The 21,898-nt window shown below is 39.6% G+C and overlaps 1 protein-coding gene across 1 annotated transcript in view; it reads left to right on the top strand.

Moving 5' to 3' along the window:
- The window catches only part of znhit6 (zinc finger HIT-type containing 6), a 58,753-nt gene that overhangs the window by 13,795 nt on the left and 23,060 nt on the right, over window positions 1-21,898 (top strand). Inside the window, exon 5 of the mRNA XM_028811520.2 lies at window positions 3,912-4,015. Coding sequence (XP_028667353.1) covers window positions 3,912-4,015 — 104 coding nt within the window. The remainder of the gene's footprint in view (window positions 1-3,911; window positions 4,016-21,898) is intronic.

Below are 21,898 nucleotides of genomic sequence, written 5' to 3' on the forward strand. Positions count from 1 at the left end.
CACCCTTCTGCTGATACCAGCATAGAGACATCCCCACCCATAATTACAACAGCGCAAGTGAGCAGAGAGCTGAGGAGACTTCGTGCCAGCAAAGCAGCGGGTCCAGATGGAGTATCGCCACGACTGCTGAAGGTCTGTGCATCGGAGCTGGGGGGTCCTCTACAGCGCATCTTCAACCTGAGCCTGGAACAGGGGAGAGTCCCGAGGCTTTGGAAAACATCTTGTATCACCCCAGTCCCAAAGGTATCACGTCCTAGTGAGCTGAATGACTTTCGGCCTGTTGCTCTGACATCACATGTGATGAAGACCATGGAGAGGCTGCTGCTTCACCACCTTAGGCCACAGGTTCAACACGCCCTTGACCCTCTGCAGTTTGCATATCAGGAGAAGGTGGGAGCAGAGGATGCCATCATCTATATGCTACACCGATCCCTCTATCACTTGGACAGAGGCAGTGGTGCTGTAAGAATTATGTTTCTAGACTTCTCTAGCGCCTTCAACACAATCCAACCTCTGCTCCTTAGGGACAAGCTGACAGAGATGGGATTAGATTCATACCTAGTGGCATGGATCGTGGACTATCTTAAAGACGGACCTCAGTGTGTGCGTCTTGGGAACTGCACGTCTGACATTGTGGTCAGCAACACAGGAGCGCCACAGGGGACTGTACTTTCTCCGGTCCTGTTCAGCCTATATACATTGGACTTCCAATACAACTCGGAGTCCTGCCATGTGCAAAAGTTCACTGATGACACTGCTATCGTGGGCTGCATCAGGAATGGGCTGGAGGAGGAGTATAGGGACCTAATCAATGACTTTGTTAAATGGTCCGACTCAAACCACCTACACCTGAACACCAGCAAAACCAAAGAGCTGGTGGTGGATTTTAGGAGGCCCAGACCCCTCATAGACCCAGTGATCATCAAAGGTGACTGTGTGCAGATGGTGCAGACCTATAAATATCTAGGAGTGTAGCTGGATGATAAATTAGACTGGACTGCCAATACTGATGCGCTGTGCAAGAAAGGACAGAGCCGGTTATACTACCTTAGAAGGCTGGCGTCCTTCAACATCTGCAATAAGATGCTGCAGATGTTCTATCAAACAGTTGTGGCGAGCGCCCTCTTCTACGCAGTGGTGTGCTGGGGAGGCAGCATTAAGAGGAAAGACGCCTCACGTCTGGACAAACTGGTGAGGAAGGCAAGCTCTATTGTTGGCATGGAGCTGGACAGTTTAACATCTGTGGCAGAGCGAAGGGCGCTCAGCAGGCTCCTATCAATTATGGAGAATCCACTGCATCCACTTAATAGTATCATCTCCAGACAGAAGAGCAGCTTCAGCGACAGACTGCTGTCACTGTCCTGCTCCACTGACAGATTGAGGAGATTGTTCCTCCCCCAAACTATGCGACTGTTTAATTCCATCCGGGGGGGTAAACGTTAACATTTAACATTATACATAGTTATTGTCTGTTTTTCACCTGCATTATTATCATTCTTTAATATTATTTATTGTATCAGTATGCTGCTGCTGAAGAATGTGAATTTCCCATTGGGAATAATAAAGTTTCTATCTCTATCTATCTCTATCTATCTCTATCTATCTCTATCTATCTCTGTCTATCTATCTATCTATCTGATGGCGAAGGCTAAATATAAGGCGTATGATAAGTTGTGTGAGAGGCTGAACACTAAGGAGGGAGAAAAGGACCTTTACCCATTGGCTAGGAAGAGGGACTGAGCTGGGATAGATGAGCAGCAGGTTACGGTATAAAGGATAATGGTAGAAATGTAGTCTCAAGCGAGGATAGTGTTTTGAATAGTTTTAAAGAGTACTTTGAGAGGTTGGCGAATGAAGAGAATAAGAGAGGAGGTTGGATGATATGGAGATATTGAAATAGAAAGTGCAACTGATTAACTAGGATGAAGAATGGGAAGGCTGTTTATCCATATGACATACCTGTGGAAGCATGGAGGTGTTTAGGAGAGATGGCGGTGGAGTTATTAACCAGATTGTATAATACAATCTTGGAAAGTGAGAGGATGCCTGAAGAGTGAAGAAGTGTACTGGTAAATTTAAGATAATAAGGGGGATATGCAGAGCTGTAGTAAATACAGAGCGATAAAATTGATGAGTAACAGCATAAAGTTTTGGGAAAGAATAGTGGAAGATGGTTAAGAAGGAAGGTGATGATTAGCAAGCAGTAGTGTGGTTTCATGCCAGGGAAAGAGCACTAAATGCGATGCTTACTCTGAAGGTGTTGATGGAGAAGTATAGAGAAGGCCAGAAGGATTTGTATTATGTTTTCGTGGACTTTGAGAAAGCATATGACAGGGTGCCTAGAGAGGAGCTGTGGTATTCTATGAGAAAGTCGGGAGTGGCAGAGAAGTATATAAGAGTGGTACAGGGTATGTATGAGGGAAGTGTGGCAGTAGTGATGTCTGCAGTAGTGTGACTGATGCGTTCATGGTGGAGGGGGGATTACACCTGGGGTTGGCTCTGAGCCCTTTCTTATTTGCAGTGGTGACAGACAGGTTGATTAGACGAGATTAGACAGGAGTCCCTGTGGACTGTGATGTTTGCAGATGACATCTCGATCTGTAACGAGAGTAGGGAGCAGGTTGAGGAGACCCTGGAGAAGTGGAGATATGCCCTAGAGAGGAGGGTAATGAAGGTTAGTAGGACCAAGACAGAAAACATGTATGAATGAGAGGGAGGTCAGAGGAATGGTTAGGTTACAAGGAGTAAGAGTTGGCAAATGTGGCTGAGTTTAAATAGAAAGTATTTAAACAGTACAGAGTAATGGGGAGTGTGGAAGTGAGGTGAAGAAGAGAGTGCAGGCAGGGTGGAGTGAGTGGAGAGGAGTGCCAGGAATGATTTGTAACTGACAGGTACCAGCAAGATTGAAAGAGAAGGCCTACAAGATGGTAGTGAGACCAGCTATGTTATATGGTTTGTAGATGGGCACTAACGAAAAGACAGTAGACTAAGCTAGAGGTGGCTGAGTTAAACATGTTAAAATTTGCATTGAGTGTGACAAGGATGGATGGGTTTAGAAATGAGTACATTAGAGGGTCAGCTCAGCTCAGATTGGATGATTTGGAGAGAAAGCCATAAAGGCGAGAATGCATTGGTTTGGACATGTGCATAGGAGAGATGCTGGGTATATTGGAAGAAGGATTCTAAGTATAGAACTGCCAGGCAAGAGGGAAAGAGGAAGGCCTAAGAGGATGGTTTTATTCAGCAGTTGGAGTGATATTGTATAAAGCACTCTCGCAAACAAAAAAAGGAGGATACTTTTTTGGGTATTTCCAGTCCAGCGTTTTCTTTGTAAAGGATTTATGTAAAGGCTTTCTGATTTGGTAATATGCACAACACACTTTTAAACAAGGAAGAATATAAATGATAAATCTGTCTTACACAGAACCTGCAAGTAGATAATTCAGTTAAGGCTAGCTGCCATCACACTTGGACCATATGAGGATAAATCGGAAGAAATTGCTTTAAAAATATGCATGAAGTTTAATTGAAACAATTATTAGAACACAGCATAGCAGTCAGATGTTCCTTATTTGTTTGCGCTTTAGGGATTTCTAAAATTCCTTAATAGCAGTTTTTCAAAATTTTCTTGTTATGGAGAAGTTAATTAAACTAAGTCTGTGTCATTTTGTGATATTACAAATAGAATGATTAACATATCACTGGCAGAATATTAAAGTTGTTATTAATTGGCTTAGTCCTTGTATATTGTCAGTCATTTTTTTATATTTTTTGTGTATATATTTTCAACCATTTTTACTTCTCAAGCCAGCAATACACAATACTTAGGCTTTATAAGCAGTTTTGCATTTGCATGCTATAAACTGTTTCCAATAAAAGACGTTTGTTCTGCTGTTTTTGTATGTCTGCAGCTAAACAGTCTACGGAGCTTGGCCCGCAAATACTCAGTGCATTTAAAATTACTACCTATCGGGTTCACGAAAAGAAAAGAAAACTCCACTATGTTTCACAAAAAGTAAGTATCATTTGTTTGTGTTAAATTTAAAATAATGCAATTGTTAAGTTTATGACTAGAGTAATAAATGTAATAGAAATTGTGTTTTGTAATTCAGCCCCTGCTTTAACCTTTAAGGTGTCTTGACATTCAATTAATTCTGCTGCTGCCTGTTAATGTTTTTCTTATTACCTAAAATGTCATGAAGTCATGTATACTTTTCTACAGTTTTTTTTGTTGTTGTAAGCAATGACAACTATTTCTAAAAAATATATCATTTTTTTAATACACTCAAAGAAAATCAAAAAGCATCACAAGGAGAAAAACATTCAATCAGTTCAATCATTCTTTTATGACATTCAGTCAGTGATCAGCCTGTGTTTATTACAAGAGTACCTTATAGCTGCATTTGTGCTTTTATAAATATTTTTTTTTTGGTCACATAAGCATGACTTTCTAAATTCCATTGATCATCTGACATACCATGTTTTGTTTTTTTTTCAATACTTAATATTTAATATGTGTAATATCCATTATGTTACTTGTTCTGATGTATTTGTAAATACAGATAATACTATTTTTTTTATCCTTCTGTTATTAATACTGATAAAGATGCTTAGCTGACTGCTACAGGGGATGAAAGACTTTCTACACCATCTAGGAGTTTTTAAAAATTTTTGTGATGACCTGACATTCTTGTAGCACAAAGCAAGATACAACTTTAGAAAAGTCTGGTATAGTAATTAAACATCCCTTTTAATTTGTGTCAATTCTTTCCTTTATAAATGCTTTCGTAAAACTATATACATCACTAAATAACATCAAGTATGTAAAGCCTGCTAATTACTGTCTTTCTGATCATAAAAAAATCAGTTTTAAAGTATTTTGCAATCAGTTTTAAAGTATTTTGCATTTTTCAGTAATGTTTACATTTTAAACATCTCCACTGTCTAAAGGCCTGAGTTTGAAAACCTTAAAACATATTTGTATTTAGTAAAAAAAGTGTCACATTGAGAGTTTTAAAGAACAAACTGCATGTACTGAACCGTTCTTTAAATATTGTAATTGGAGAAACCCTTAGTTATTTGCTTTTTTATTATTAGTTATGTACAAGTCTTTGGAAAATTAGGCATTTATGTGTAAAGTTTTTGCAAGCAGTTATCATTCTTGTCATTGAAATTTTTGTATGTTCTTAGTTACTCCTTGGATTTAGAATCAAAACTGAAATACATCAACGATTTAATATGAGAATATTGGCAACTACCCCTTAACATCTGTGGAAATGATTGCCAGTGTTGCACAAGTAAATTATATAACAGCTTAAACAGATGAGAATGTCATGCCAGTATATGTTAAGTACCCTGAAGAAAAAAAAAAAAAAATTCAACAGCTCAGAAATTATTTGTTTCAGATCATTAAGCTTCTATTAATTGTAATTTGAAAACCGTGTTAATACTGTGTTCTAAGTGGCCAAAACCCCAAGTAATGAAAGTAAAGCTTTACCCCAAGCAAGAAAATCAAAGGTTTGATGCTCAAAATTTATTTTAAAGCATTAGAACAATTTTGAAATAAATAGTCCATTCAGCCCAACAAGCTCCTCTATCATATTCACCTAGATTGTCTAAAATGACATCTAGTTAAGAGTTGAAGGTCCCTAAAGACCTGTTCTGCACTACACTATGTAGTCATTTATTCCATTTGTCTGTGCTTCTTTGCGTGAAAAAAACTTAACATGCAAAAGCTTCTCTTAACATGGTTCTAACTATATCTCTGTGGTGTTCTTGCAGAATTTATTTTAAAGTAACAACTTAATCCACTGTAGTAATTACTTTCATCATTTTTAACACTTCAGTCATGTCTCCTCTTACTCTGTTTGCTTAAACAGAGAAGGATCAATCCCTCCAGTCTCTTACCATAGGTCTTAGCTCATAGGTCCGTAATCAGCCTGTTCATGCTCCTCTGGATGTTCTCTAGTGCAGATGAGGCCTTGCTAGCATATTACATAATCTATGCATAATCTCTATTAATTTGTACCCCACATGTCACAATATATAAAATATCATCCTATTGGTCTTCTTTGGTACACTTTCTTGGTGTTGATATTGGTGATTCCACTATGCGTCCGAGATTTTCTCTTAAATGGTACTTTTCTCACACCTCTCATTGTTTGTTCAAATCTAGCATTTCCACTTTGTATGTGTAATACTTTACATGTTTTTACATAAACATTCATCTGTCACAAATCTGCCTAAACCTGTAAACTGTCCAAGTCCCTCTAACAATTTAGTTGATTGTACAGTTCATTATCTGCCTTTCCACCTAATTTGCTATCATCTGCAAATGTAACCATCTTTCCAATTCATATTCTTGTCTGATCACTCATGTCTATTAAAAGAGCAGTGGCCCCAGCACTGATTCCTAAAGGACGCCACTTTTATCATCACCTGATTCTAAAAAGTTCCCCTCACCTTTACCCTTTCTTTCCTGTATTTGGAACTGTTTTGTACCCACCTACACACCGTGCCATGAATTCCTTCTACTTTTAGTTTGATCACTAACCTCTCATGTGGTACCTTATCAAAATCCTACTGAAAATAAAGAACAATAATATCATATACAGTAATCCCTCCTCCATCGCGGGGGTTGCGTTCCAGAGCCACCCGCGAAATAGGAAAATCCGCGAAGTAGAAACCATATGTTTATATGGTTATTTTTAGAATGTCATGCTTGGGTCACAGATTTGCGCAGAAACACAGGAGGTTGTAGAGAGACAGGAACGTTATTCAAACACTGCAAACAAACATTTGTCTCTTTTTCAAAAGTTTAAACTGTGCTCTATGACAAGACAGAGATGACAGTTCTGTCTCACAATTAAAAGAATGCAAACATATCTTCCTTTTCAAAGGAGTGCAAAGCAAGCAGTCAAAAAAAAAATCAATAGGGCTTTTTGGCTTTTAAGTATGCGAAGCACCGCCGGTAAAAAGCTGTTGAAGGCGGCAGCTCACACCCCCTCCGTCAGGAGCAGGGAGAGAGAGAGAGAGAGAGACAGATAAAAACAAAGAGTGAAAAATCAATACGTGCCCTTTGAGCTTTTAAGTATGCGAAGCACCGTGCAGCATGTCCTTCAGGAAGCAGCTGCACACAGCCCCCCTGCTCACACCCCCCTACGTCAGCGCGCGAGAGAGAGAGAAAGTAAGCTGGGTAGCTTCTCAGCCATCTGCCAATAGCGTCCCTTGTATGAAATGAACTGGGCAAACCAACTGAGGAAGCATGTACCAGAAATTAAAAGACCCATTGTCCGCAGAAACCCGCGAAGCAGCGAAAAATCCGCGATATATATTTAAATATGCTTACATATAAAATCCGCGATGGAGTGAAGCCGCGAAGCGCGATATAGCGAGGGATCACTGTACACCTCTCCAGCAAATTAGTGAAACACAACATTCCCTATCTGAACCCATGCTGACTACTTCCTAAAACACCAGTTCTAAATAATAATAATAATAATACATTTTATTTATATAGCGCCTTTCCCGTGCTCATGGTGCTTCAGAGTCTTGGGGGGGGGGGGGGGGGGGAGACAGGACAGGGTATATGTAACATTGGATACAAATGTGTTCCTGAATAGAAGAATGAAACAGATAACAAAGCATTAAATAGAATAAAGGACAATAAACCAGAGAAATATACTAAATTCAGTACTAAAAGAAAATCTTAACAAATAACCTAATTTGTGATATAACAGACACACAAATTATCCTGAGCACCTGGACAAAGAGGTAAACTGAAAGAGAGGGCAGAATGTTAAGTTAAAAGCCTTCCTGAACAGATGAGTTTTAAGTTGTTTTTTTAAAAGAATGAATGAAGTCAGCTGGTCTAATTAATTTTGGGATGTCATTCCAAAGTCAGGGTGCTATGGAGCTGAAGGCCCTATCACTCAGAGTGCAGGTTAGTGTGAGGCACAACAAGATTACCAGAATCATAGGACCTTAGTAGGTGAACAGGAGCATAGTGATTTAGAAGGTCACTGATGTAGTCCGGTGCAAGGCCATTTAAAGCTTTGTAGGTTATTAGTAGAATTTTATATTCAACCCTGTAAGACACAGGGAGCCAGTGAAGGCGAAGCAGGATGGGTGTGATGTGCTCACTGTTGCTGGTTCGAGTAAGGACTCTTGCAGCAGAGTTTTGAATCAACTGGAGCTGTGATATAAGATTAGAAGGGGCACCTGCCAGCAGCGAGTTACAATAATCGATGCAGGATGTGATAAAAGCATGGACAAGTTTCTCAGCATTAGAGAAGGAGAGGAAGGAGCGAACACGGGATATGTTATGGAGGTGAAAGTAAGAAAGTTTCTTAGTGTGGTTTATGTAGGCGGCATAAGAAAAGGAGGAATCCAAAAATGACACCAAGATTCCTTGCATCAGAAGAGGGTCTGATGAGATCACTGTCAAGAGTGACTGAAAAGGAGCTCCTTTTCTTAAATAGCGGTTTAGTCTCAATTTGCAGGAGTTTAGTTTGGTTGCAATTAAATTTTAAACAGTTCTGCTTCATCCAAGTTTTAATTTCACTGAGGCAAGTTGTGAGCTGAGAAAATTCTGAAGTTGCACTTTTGACATTGAAATAGAGTTGAGTGTCATCTGCATAAAAATGATAACCCAGTCCATAGCTACGAATAATATGGCCAAGGGGAAGTATATAAATACAGAAGAGAAGAGGGCAGAGGGCAGAGCCCTGAGGAACTCCTTGTGTGACTGTCGCTGAGCTGGATCTGCTGTTGCCAAGACTAACAAACTCTTGCCTATCAGTCAGATAGGACTTGAACCACTGGAGGGCAGTGCCAGAGATACACAGCATGTTCTCCATTCTGGACAGTAGAATGTTATCTCTCTTGCTGCGGGATTGTGGGTAATCATCTCCCATTCTCGGTCTCAGTCACCGTGCCTCACACATATCAACATCCGTACGAGTGTATACTGTTAACTATAGCAGTTTGACCACGTGTGTGTTGTAATGTGTGAGTCTCTGCCTTGCACCCTAAAACATGAAGCTGATTCTCAGTACTTTAGCAACACCAGTTTTATTCAGCTTGAAATAGGAACAGCACGGTTATTTATTGTAGCAGGATCTGCCACTCTCCTATACACACACAGCAGTCAGGCAAGGTCGGGGCCAGGTTAGTGGCCAAGTAATACTGTGCCCTGCATTTATAATTTTCCTTGTATCACCCATCAACGGTAGGCGCTTCTAGCATGTCCGTAATCTTTTTGGATTCGCCTTTACGGCAAGCTGCTACAGCGCTGGGAGCCTCCAGTTGCTTCAGGATGCTCTTCCGCATGTCGTCCTGTTGGGTGGAATCCCAAAAGAGTTTAGAAACTCACTCACACCAGCCATGATTGTTTTCAAAGGTAAAGTGCAGGTTAATTTGTTTTATGTATTTTTACTTTATATTTTGTTTTAATCATTTTTATATGAATAGTTTTGGTTTGAGGAACGAATCATCTGAGTTTCCATTATATAAAAGTGCTTTGGATTACAAGCACGTTTCCAGAACGAATTATGCTCGTAATCCAAGGTTCCAGTGTGTATATATCAGTAATGGCACGTTATTGTGCAGTGAATACACTTGACTTGAGCCTTCCTAGTTTTCATCCTCTTTCTCTGTACATTTAGCATTCGTTTGCTCAGAGGTTGATGCGCTTGCTGTTTCCTGAGCAGCTCTTCTTTTCTCCACCCTCTGGCCCGCTTCTTCTCTTCTTTCATCGGTGTCTTTAGGGGCGTTTTTGTGTTGCAATTACTTAGTACGTTTTCCTTAATTTTTCACTTAAGCTTGCAGTTAAGTCTTCAATCTACCTCAAGAATGATTTAATATATGAAGAGGTAGGGGAAGTGACGGTGAAGTTGGTAGCGATGAGAACGGCACCCATATGCATGCGCCACATGGCTGGCTGCTGCGAGAGTTGATTTTACAATAAAATAAAATTAAATTAAAAAGTGGAATAACCTTGGAGGTCAATCATTACCCCGAAAGCGAATAGTAGACGTTATGCCAAGAATGTCGATCAGTAACACGGCAAAATGGTTAAATGTGTATCAATAGACTATGCTGAAACAGTTGGTGGTGATCGTGCGGAAGATGAAAACAACATCTTACAATATCATGAAGAATACCTACATTCTGTTAACACCGTCCAGTATTCCACTGTACAAATTACTATAGAAAGAAAGATGTATCCAAGAAAGGTAATATAGTACATCTCCCACAGATAACAGTAGACACCAAAGGAGATCTTTATGTCATTCGTATTAAAACGTTAAGTTTCCCATGAGAATAGATTTTACAAAGATAGTTAACAAATCTTAGAGTCTAACATTCAAAAAAGTTGTTTTATTTAATAAAGAGAAGAAACAAAATCGCGGGCAGTTATACGTCATGTGGATGCAAATGTAACACTTCACATGAAAATTAAAATCTGTTTAAATTGTACATCCCCATACGCAAGCAGCAGAACCGTAAAGAGGCTAGCATGTAGTGCTGGCCAGGGGGTTATATATAAAATCTTTTGAAACTGTTATTTTTGGTTCTGGCTAATTGGTACCAAAACCATTGATTTAAACAAAAATATGATTTGTGTGTCTTTTAATGAAATAAATAATTCTCCAAGTTTTGAACCGGATAAGTACTTTCGGGCTCTCTTGGCTGGGCTTATCTAAATTAACCATGGTAGGTGTTCAAAAACACTAAATAAAACTAAAAAGTCAGTTAAAATAACTATTGAATACAAGGAAAAAATATGTAGTAAAACCTATATTGGACAAAAAACTTTGAATGTAATCTGGTAATTTTTATTTATTTATTTATTAAGTACCAACATGTTCAGCATAAATTAGATTAAAGAAGAGCTGCGGCAGACCAGTTCTCAACAGATTTAATGTTAGTTTGTGATGGGGATTGTTTAAGGCAAACTAAACTGAATAACGAGGTGCTATTGTAACTTAAGCCTGTATACAGTACCAGTCAAACGTTTGCAGTCACTCAAAAATATTCATGTTTTTTTTATAGAAATTGATACCTTTTTTTATTAAGATACCATTAAATTAATTTAAAATTATCACCAACTTATTACCCATTGGTATAATGGCTATTATTGCTTGAAACAATTGTTGTTGCTGTTGTTTTTAATTTATTAATCACATATAGCTGCAAAGCCTAATTTTCAGCAGTCCTTCCTTTATGGTCCTAATATTAAACTCCCTTAGTTTATCCTTAATTAGTCATGTATAAATGCTAATTGGTTATTGGAGGAAAGTTTGTATTTAAGTTGGCACCACTGAAATATGGTATACTGTTCACTTAGGTTACAAGGTATTGACATTCCTAAAGTACAGTTCTGGGTTAAAAAAATGGGTGAAATGAAACTGCTTTCTCAAGAAATGTCTCAATGTATTGTGTGGATTCCATCTGACAAAATGATGATATGATAGTGTATGCTCTGATGTTCTTATCTTCATATGCAGTTGCGCACCTGGGCCTTTCCATTCTTTTTCAACCCTGGTTAGATCCAGTTCATCCTTTCCTCTCAAAACTGTAATATACACCTTTGTATGAAATCGTCAGTGTTTTGGCAGTCTGTCACATTCTGCAAAAAGAAATTGACTGATTGTAACTGTTTCTTGAGAAAACTGATAGATACATAAAATACCCAAACTATAGTCTGAGCACACACTGGAGTGATTTAAAAAAAAAAAAAAAAGAGAAGACAAATACGGACGTCTGAAATTGTTCTAGTATTTTGTTCAATCCATTACTAATATTATTGGTTTGTGTAGTAACTCCAGTTACACTGTGCAGTAATTGTATGCATTAAGTTTAGGTGTGAATGTTGAATGTAATCGAACCTTTAGTCGTAGGTTCTTGAAAATAAATATTTATATTTGCCATTGAAAATGAAATGCATTTTGTATATAGTCTGATTCATTAATATGTCCCAGAATCATGTGCACAAGATACAAATAGGGAAATTTTTAAGCATAACTTAATAGCATGTATACATTTTGTTCTCTACATTATATCTATTTAGAGAAAATACATGAAATATGGTTTACAGTAGACCCCTGTGAAGTCGCGGTTCAGAGTTTGCGGCCTCAGTCATTCGTGGATTTTTCCTTAGAACCTATCTAATAATTGTTAGCGGAAACTGCAAATATCCTCTGCAATTTTTATGGCTTTTGTCGTGGCAATACTGCACTGCAGGGAGACCAGGAAGCAACTGTAGAGGAAAACGTGGCTTGGGATGGTGAAAGTAGCCAATAGAATTTGAAATTGCAACTCCCAGCAGTCCCTGCTGTGGCTCTGATTGGTCTTCTGCTGAGGGTGCTGGGGCTGTTGGGGTCAAAGGATGTCAGCGCAGCTTTTAAAAAGGGGGCCGGTGACCAAAAGCAAAAAAAAAAAGTTTTTGTAATTTGTGTTACAAGTTCCTGTTTGTTTGCCTTCTGTTGGGTTAACTGTACATATTCGTTTTGTCCTGGATCGTTTCGTGCGTCTGGATTGTCTGCAGTCTGCCTTTGTACATGAGGACTGTAAGTGGATACATGGCCATCCTGCAAAGAAAGGAGCTCTCCTGAACCCGTCCACCCGTCTTCACCATTTCAGGAACTAGCGGTAGGACTATCTTTACATTCCCATTCAACGTGCGGATCTCTGGACTATGTATTTTCATCATTACATTTCATCCATTGCCGTTTTTCATGAACGTTTTTCATGATTTACTCTGTGTGCTTTGTTGTATTTAATGTGTAATCGCTGTAAGGGGAACAGGGGTGGTATCGTTGTTTTCATTTATTTCATTTGTTTTCATTACATTCTTTATTTGCTGTTTGATTACCGGTTTGCTTTGATTTTGTCTGTTTGTGAGTGCGTGCGGGTCTGGCCAAGGCTGGGTGCGTCCCTGGAATCTCCACCATATAAATAAATAAATCACCGTCTTCTCAATGGTGTGAATCTTAGCAGCACCGGACCGCTACAGCATTATTCATTTCGCCTTGCTGCTGATTGACTGTGATGCATCCCCAGCTGAGTGTTCTTGTGTTTTCTGTTTTGTTCCTCTTAACCCTTAAACCACCACATCCGGCTGTAGTCGTTTCCCAGTGCCATTTGCGAGTACGCAGGAGCTGGTCAGTTCGTGCCTTACATTCGTTGAGCAGCCAGCTCATGACCACTGCCAGCCCCTTGTGAGCAGGGGGCTGAAAGCACCCCTAGAAGACATGGATGCTCCTCAAAAAAACCCTCTTAAAAAACGCTAATAGACTACTTTCACATTGCTCCCTTAGTTGCGGCTGCTCTGTCGTTTGATATGCTTCTCGTGCAACGCTTCACATACTTAAACGCCTGAACAGTACCTGTCCTTTTTGGCTGATTGCTTTGTTTCTCTCTCCTCCCCCAGACATCCTCTGCTCCTGTTGCGGGTCCCACTCCCGTTGTGCTCCACTAGGATGTTTGCCTATTCTTTTAAATGAGAACTAACTGCATACTGAGCTCGTTTTACTTCTGAAAGAGACATGTTTGTTTGAAGTGTTTGCATAAAGTTCCTGTCTTTACAATCTCCTGTGTTTCTGTGCAATTCTGTGACCCAAGCATGACACCTTGCAGTCCATGGGATTGAGCCGCTGCACTATAGCCTGCAAACATCAGCGCTTACCTCTGTGTGCTTGTGTGCAGCCAGTTCCAGCACAGTTGGCTCGGTGATTTACTGAATTTCATCCATTGCGTCAGGTTCACCTTGTACATATTGTTCAAGTAGTTTTTTTAAATAGTTTTTACAGTTCATTAGCAGTGTGTAAAATGATCAGTATTGCAGTAATTGTGATGCTCTTTGCATGAAAAAAAATATGTTCCATTAAAATCTCACTTTTTCTTTGTGAATTGTGATGTTTACTTAAAGTGCAGCAAAAGAATATTTGGTGTCCAGGGATGCATTAACCCCTAAGTGTGTGGCAGTTTAAGAGTTAAAGCCCCAAGATGCCACCGAAACACCCTACACCTTCTAAGGGCTCGTTTATACTTAACGCTCAGAACGCGTATGCGCCTGCATCATAGCTGCCACGCGTTCTCGCCGTTCATTTGATGCATCCTCTGAGCAGGTCCTCAGAAACTAACGTGACGCGTGCGCGAGTTGTAGTACCAGCAAAAATTCGTGGGGCGCAGTGTGCTAAAAGTTGGAATGTGATGTCAGTCTCTGTTTACTATCTACATGTGACAGAAAGCTTTGCGGATCCTACGAGATCGGTGTGCGCGTTTCGATGTTTGATGAATGGTTCAATGTGATGAAGCAAAATGCTGACATACAGATGTATTCGTGGTGCTTTTATATTCAAGCGTCACATATTCTTGATCGTAATGACACGATACATTTTAAAAGTCTCACATACCGTCTTCTGTGCCGTCTTTTTTTTTTTTTTTTTCCCTAGGGCTTCCATCCAATCCTGACAGCAGTGGATCGCCACATCGAGCACATTAAATGTATTACAGTAATCCCTCACTTATCACGGGAGATAGGTTCCAAGGCCGACCGCGATAACTGAATTTCCGCGAAGTAGGGACACCATATTTATTTAATTATGTAACGTGTATTTGACGTTTTTAAACCCTCCCTATATTGTTTACAACCCACCCTTTACTCTATTAATAACAGGGACAACTGCTAAGCAATATGAAATCAGTAGATAAGTTTACACTTACTGTATAGCAAAGTACATGTAGCTATATATGACGTGATGATGGTGATGAATATGCTGCGCAGTAAAAATGATGACGATGAAGGTGATAATCCCCTGAATGCAGTAGCAAGAGCACGTTAATGCTGAATGAGTGAGATGAGACTTCCTGGTTAATGCAGCACTCCGTCGCTGAGCCAATCAGCAGCACACAGGAACTTAACTGCGTGCTCTGATTGGGTAGCTTCTCAGCCATCCGCCAATAGCATCTCTTGTATGAAATCAACTGGGCAAACCAACTGAGGAAGCAAATACCAGAAGTAAAAAGACCCATTGTCCGGAGAAACTCACGAAGCAGCGAAAAATCCGCGTTATATATTTAGATATGCTTACATATAAAATCCGCGAAAAGTGAACCGCGAAGTAGCGAGGGATTACTGTATATTCCAACTTTCTGCACATTTAGAATCCTTAGATTTATACTTGATATCACTTTCATGATGAAATGCATTAAAGTATGTATGTTAAATGTTACAGGTAAATCGGTAATTTCGTTTAAATAATGAATACTGTTAATAATTACACACATGGGGGTGACATGGTAGCGGACCCTTAGCGCTGCTGTCTTGCAGGGAGTCACATCGCTGGTATTCCCTGCCTGTAATTTATGTTTTCCTGCTGGGTTTCCTCATTGTGCTCCGGTTTCCTTCCAAAGATATGTAGATTTGGTTACGCTAAAATGACTCTAATATATGTGAGTGCTTGTATTCACCTTGTAATGAGTGGAAGTCCCGTCCAGGGATTTTTTTCTGCCTCGGATTTTTTCTGCCTCGTGCCCAATGCTAGCTGGAATGGATTTAATCATTAAACATCCTTGTCAGAGATATTGCGGTAAGGTGTCATCGGAATTTAATGGGTGTTCCAGGCAATTCACAACACAGCGAAGCTAAACCTGTTCTCACCGTGATATCTTGCACTGCCACCTGGTGGATTCCTCCAGATTTATGTAAAGTAAATGCGCAAGTATAAACAGTACAACGCTAGCGTAGCAGGAGCGTCCGCTGCAGCATGCGTCACGTGAAGTATAAACCCGGCCTAGGGCTTCTGGAAATGAAAACGTGCTTGCGTGAATTACAGTACATATAGCAGTAACATCGGTATTTTACATTCTAGCACTGCGGGTGACATATCAGTACAATACCGTGCAGTATACAGGTTTACCTTTACATTCTTTTTTTAGGTAATGTATTAAGCTGAGTTTGAAATGAAAGTGTTTTGGGGGCATATTTAGGGTTTAAACTATAAAAATAGGCTTTTTTTTTTTTTTAAAACCACATCCAAAATTCGCGTTTTTTCAAAATTCGCAGTTGCTGTAGGAACATAACCCCCGCGAATTTTGTGGGTGTACTGTATACAATTTTTTTACTTCCTCTTTATGCGTATTAACTAATTAATTTTCTATTATTGTGCAGTAACATTTATTTTAATGTTATGTTAATATTTTGTACCAGTTTTCACCCAAACCAAAGAATAAATTGCAATAAAAAGGTCTCTGAAAGTACCAAGTACATTATATACAAAACATATGTTTATATACAAGTGATTACAAATAGTTTATGATCTGTGAGCATTTTTGCCAAATTATTTGTAGTAATTGCTCTCGGGTGGCTGAGGAAATAATCTGATTTGGAGGATAAATAGGATAAAAATGTCCCATCCTTAGAAATAATGATTAGTTTAAAGCTGTTATTTCAGTTTCTTTTATACATATTACAAAATTTAGACTGGTAATAGTGAACTGTTAGTAAAAGAAGACTGCTGATTTACTCCATGTTCATTTTTACATCAAACAAACTAAAATTCTAAATGTAGATTTACATTGTATTTTATAATTATTGATTTTATTTTTCTTTTTTGAGTAAAAAAATGTGAAATACACGGTCATTAATATCCTATTCAGAAACCAGAGTTAAGTAAACTGTGTCAAACATTGGGCCAGAGTCGCATTTTACTAGAACTTTGTTTTAAACTTGGTTTAAAAAATTTTCTTCAAATACTGTACATGTTTAAAGTCCACATGGTGGTGGTAGTGGTTGGAAGCATGCACTGATGGGAACAATTTTCACCCCAGACCAGTACCACACAAATATGAATGCACAAAAAGATAGCATGCTGGTTGTTCAGTGTTATGAGTGATTGTGGCTTCTGTGGTATTTGAAATAGTTCTACCTCTAGTATAGAATATATATTTTTTTTTTATTGATTTAGTAGTTTAAAACCTTCTTTTTTTTCACCTTGGCTCAACACCAACAGATCAGATACACACTGCAGTTCTCAATGCAGCTCCAGGATTCACTATGATTTAATAAATACCTCCATCTCGGTCCCCATCCAATCAAGTACAGTGGAACCTCGGGTTACGAACGTCTCGGATCATGTACAAATTGGGTTATGACGAAAAAGTTCGCCAAACTTTTGCATCTGTTCACGACCACACACTCAGGTGACGAACAAGCCAGTTTCCCTTCCAGTTTGTACGCGCCGGTGATTTACACATGTGTTCAGTCTCTCCCTGTACAGTATAGGGTGGTCCAGATCTAATTATGCAATTTTCATTACGCTATATAACTTAAGTTTATTACATAGAAAATCACCCGAAAAATCCTGCACCATCGAGAAGTGTGTGAACTGACGACATGAAGAATCGTCTTCTCGCTAAACTGGAATCGTCCCCGCATGAATCAAAGTCATCCAGACGATCTGGATCTGCATAATTAGATCTGGACTGCATTGCGCAGAGGGACTTTGTGGTATAGCGGGTCCACAGCTCACGTCAAGAGGCCAGTTTTAAATAATCGCCGCGCTACAGCTGCCACGTCCTCTTCATAAATAGAAGCGCGAGGCAGCTAAAGGGAGGTGGTTGCGGAGTGAGGAAGTAAGCAGGAAGCAGAGTGGAAAGAACTGGTGTGAGCGCGTGCTCGCAGGCAGGCAGCTGGACAGTGAGCCCAAGCAGGGGTGTTTGGTTGACACTCGGTGAGGCAGAAGGAAGCGGTCACTCCAGCTAAACGATTAAGGAGCTGGAGTGACTAGAAGAAGGACGGCTGGCCATGTAAAGCCGAGAAGGCAGTTAAAGAATGCACCGGGCTTGTTTTTAAAGAGACTGCTTCGAGCATTGTTTTAACCTCGTTGTATTTAATGAAGACTTTTTTCTATTGGATTTTAACCTCCATTTCACTTCTGTTTTTATGGGATCATTTATTTATTGAAGGATTCTGAAAGCACTGCACTTTATTTAATTTGGACTTTGTTTTTTATTGTTGTTTTGTTGATTTTAATAAAAGCACTTTTTGCACCATCCGATTGCTCGATTGTAGTGCCTCACTGTCATGCTCATCGGTAACATTATTGACAGTGACGGGTTTAAGGGCTCCCTCCCAGAAGTGAGATGGGAGCATGCAGCGAACCCGCATCGTCACAGACGTAATCTCCTCTCCACCCAGTTCCTCCTCACTTCCTTCATGCCAGAACTTGATTCATGCAAGGTTAGTTTTCTTGGTTGTTTATGATTAGTTATTGTATAAATTATGGATTTTTCAAATGTTAATTTTTTTCCCTGTGCTTAAAACTCATTAAAAAAAGTGTTTACAGAGAGTGGTTTGTAAGACTATAGCGTGAACTCTTGCAATGTTAGTTTTCTCTGTTCAAGGTTTTCTCATTGTTATTCAATGTTTTTACATTTACTTTACTATTACTCTGTACATTCTATGGTATAATTAACTATTTTTGTGCTTAAAAATCTTTTTATAAAAAAAAAAAAAAAATATTTACATACAGCTCGTACAGTCCTGAACGGATTAATTGTATTTACATACAATCCTATGGGGGAAATTACTTCGGGTTGCGACCAGAGTTTTGGAACAAATTACGGTTGTGACCCGAGGTTCCACTGTACTACTTGCCTGCCATATTTAGGTGGAATCTGAAGTGCAAAGTAGTGTAGTTAGCCAAAGTTTTTGTCTTTTCTGCTTCTCACTTAACAGTATTTTGTGTGTCTGCCTCGAGATTGTGCTGCACTAGTTGGGAGAGGAGATCTCCTGATGAATGGTGCTTTGGCCAATCAGCAGATCGACTAGTTGTTACAACACAACTGCACTCACCATCAATTATGAACCTGCATGGTATCCAGTACAGAAATAAAATTTCTGGTGAGTGACAAACCATCTTGTCATGGGAGGGTTGGTGTCTATTTCTGTGAAGCTGGTTTAATGAAGCATGTTAAAGACATCCTTTCAATCAGTGAGGTATGCTTATTACATAACTATAACACCATTTACTGTAGTTGTTATACTGTAGTTTCTGTCCTGTTCTATTAAGTTGTGTACACAGATGCACAGTCATCTACATCAAATACTTGTGATTATAATTATCATGCAGATAAATGTTTTACAATATTTTTTGTAAAGTCTGTATTCCTTAGAACAGGATATGAAAAGAGACTTTGTCATTTTAGATACAATAATGCCAACTTACCATATTTAATCTAGGTAGTTCACCAATCTCTGCACATTTTTGATGAATCACAGAAAAATGGCAAACACTTGTTTTAGCATTTTGGGACAGAGAAACATTGACCCTCCCCAGTTGAGAAACCTAAGATGATGGGTTTCCGATATTTCCACTTGATATTTTTGAGATACTTGGTTAGGGTTGTTTTTTGTTTTTAAGAATTTTCATATAATGAAGTTCTTGCACATGATGAAATGAGAATGTTGCCTAGGGGTGAAATGATACCAGTTAAATAAAATTAAGAGTCTTATGAACTTGTAAAATCCATAAGATGTTGAAAGCCATTTTCTTTCATCTTTGGAAAAACAAGTACGTTGCTATACTGTATGTAATGCTTGTCTAAGTTTCTATGGAGGCTCATCATCTAGTGAAATAAGGTACATCAAATTTGGTAACTTTTTACATAAAAAAATAATACAGAAATGTATGTCAACATTTGAATTTGGAATTGCAAAAATCCAGCTACACCACTGTGTTCCTAGCATTTGTTTCACATCTTTGTGAATGACGGGCTGGAGAGTTTCAGGAATCCAGTGAGAACCCATATGAATTTTTAAACATGGTTCAGTGTTGAGTATTACCTGTTCAGTTAATTTGTTTTTTTATTGGAAATATTTTCTTTCTCAACTTCTATCTTACTACATCTTCACCAGACTTGTCTGATTTTTTTTTTTTTTTTTTTTTTAACTAGACCTAATACATACTTTTTTTTCTCTAAATTTAATGTGTTGTTTTTGATAAGTCTGTAGCTTAATAACCCAACCATATTATTTTTTATTTTACTTTTTAGATGGGTGTTGTCGTCATTTTTCTTGAGGAAAGTCTTGTTAACCATGTTCATTAATGATGGTGGTGGCCTCTTTGGTTCTTTCAATGCATACAGTAGAGATGGGCTTGAGTAAAATGATATTTTTGTGATTACTTTAGATTTGAAATACAACATTAGTAATTCACACTAGCGTAATGCCTTTTAAAATACCCAAGTTTATGGTTGCTCCTAGAATGGTGCTAGTTTGCACTGTCTGTACCAAACATTCCTTTTCTTGCAACTGCCAGCATGGTGTTTTCTTGGCAATGATCTGCAGCCTTGTTTTCTGGCAGCTGGAGTGAAAGGCCAAAACATAATGCACGAATAAGTTGCCACAATCTAATTCTTGTACTGCCACAAGCAAGTCTAACAAATTAAAAAAAAAATAATAATAATAGAGGTTTGCACTCACCCTTTCAATTGCAATTTCCATTAAAATTTTTACACATACAATTAAATCAATCTTTGCTCACCTGGCCTCACTGAAAACCAGAACTATTTTTTCCACCCACAGCTCTCCAAGTTTCAGTTGCTGGATGTCATCTTGAGCGTGTTTCTAAGAAATCTGGGCTTACAGTGCACTGTCTTGCTTACACTGATCATATTAAAAATATCAAAATCCCCTTAATGCTACTAGATCAGGTTATGTTTGTAATATCGTCACTGATGACAGAAATAAACCTAGCACTTGTTCCAGCACCAACAGTACTTCTTAAAACCTTTTTCACTTCTTTCAGAACCTACTTCTCAGATTTTTGACAGTTCTTTCTTCTGGTTTAGTTAATATCTGTTTAGAAAATCAGCTGTCACTCTAATTCTTTATATGCGGCCTTGAGTGCACTCTCCCCGCGCTGTGCTGTGCGTGCTTGCCTGTGGCTGCGTCGGAAGCGCGCTCTCCGTGCAGCTGCGTCAAGCACATGCCTCGCTGTGCTGTGCTGGGCCTTCATACGAATTTTGATGCAGTTTCCGGCCCAAATGGACGGACCAGGATCCTGCCGACTACGTCAGTGTAATAAGGCGCTATATAGCCCCCGACCTGGCACAGACTGACGCAGAGGCACGTGTAAAATCAGTTTTTTTTTTTTCTCTTCAGCCATGGGGCACGTCTTCCCCGTGTCCCACAGGCCCAACACAATCCCAAAGCACTTCAGTTACTACAGACAACCAAACCAATCCTTCCTCTGGCACCATCACTCCTCCCAGGCAACCTTGTCCTCTTCCTCCCGATTCTGGCTCCTGAGTGATGGATGCTGGCCCTTTTTATAGCCCACCCGGAAGTGCTCCAGGTTCTTGATCACCTGTTGCTAATTGCACTTCTGGGCGGAGCTGTAGAGGTGTCCACAGAGGCTCCGGGATCCATGCAGCACCCCCTGGCGGCCACCCCAGATCCCCACAGGGTTGTGGAGAACTCCATCTCCCATGAAGCCCTGCGGGAAACTGAGGCACTAACATCACCCAGGGAGGCTGCTACCAAGCATCCCGGGGGAGGTACTGAGGAGCCCATGATTACTCCCCTGGAACATATGCAGCAGGGATGTCCCGGTTGGGCATGGGACCCGGCCGCACGTTACACTGCCCCCCTCTCAGATGAGCGTCGTGAGGCTCATCGGCACGTTCTGCGAGGGCCAGTGATCTCCAGGATAGAAGTCAGCATCCTTAGATCCATGGCTCTGCCCTGTGGAAATATAAGTAACAGGTCTGGGGGTCCAGCCCCGATATCTCTGCCACTCAGACATCCTCTCTGGACATCACCTCCAGATGTGGCTGCAGTTATAGCACAGCTGACCCCCTCCAGCTCGACCCTTGTGGGAGCGGAAAC

Source organism: Erpetoichthys calabaricus, chromosome 10 (assembly GCF_900747795.2).
Source record: "Erpetoichthys calabaricus chromosome 10, fErpCal1.3, whole genome shotgun sequence".
Taxonomy (NCBI): domain Eukaryota; kingdom Metazoa; phylum Chordata; class Cladistia; order Polypteriformes; family Polypteridae; genus Erpetoichthys; species Erpetoichthys calabaricus.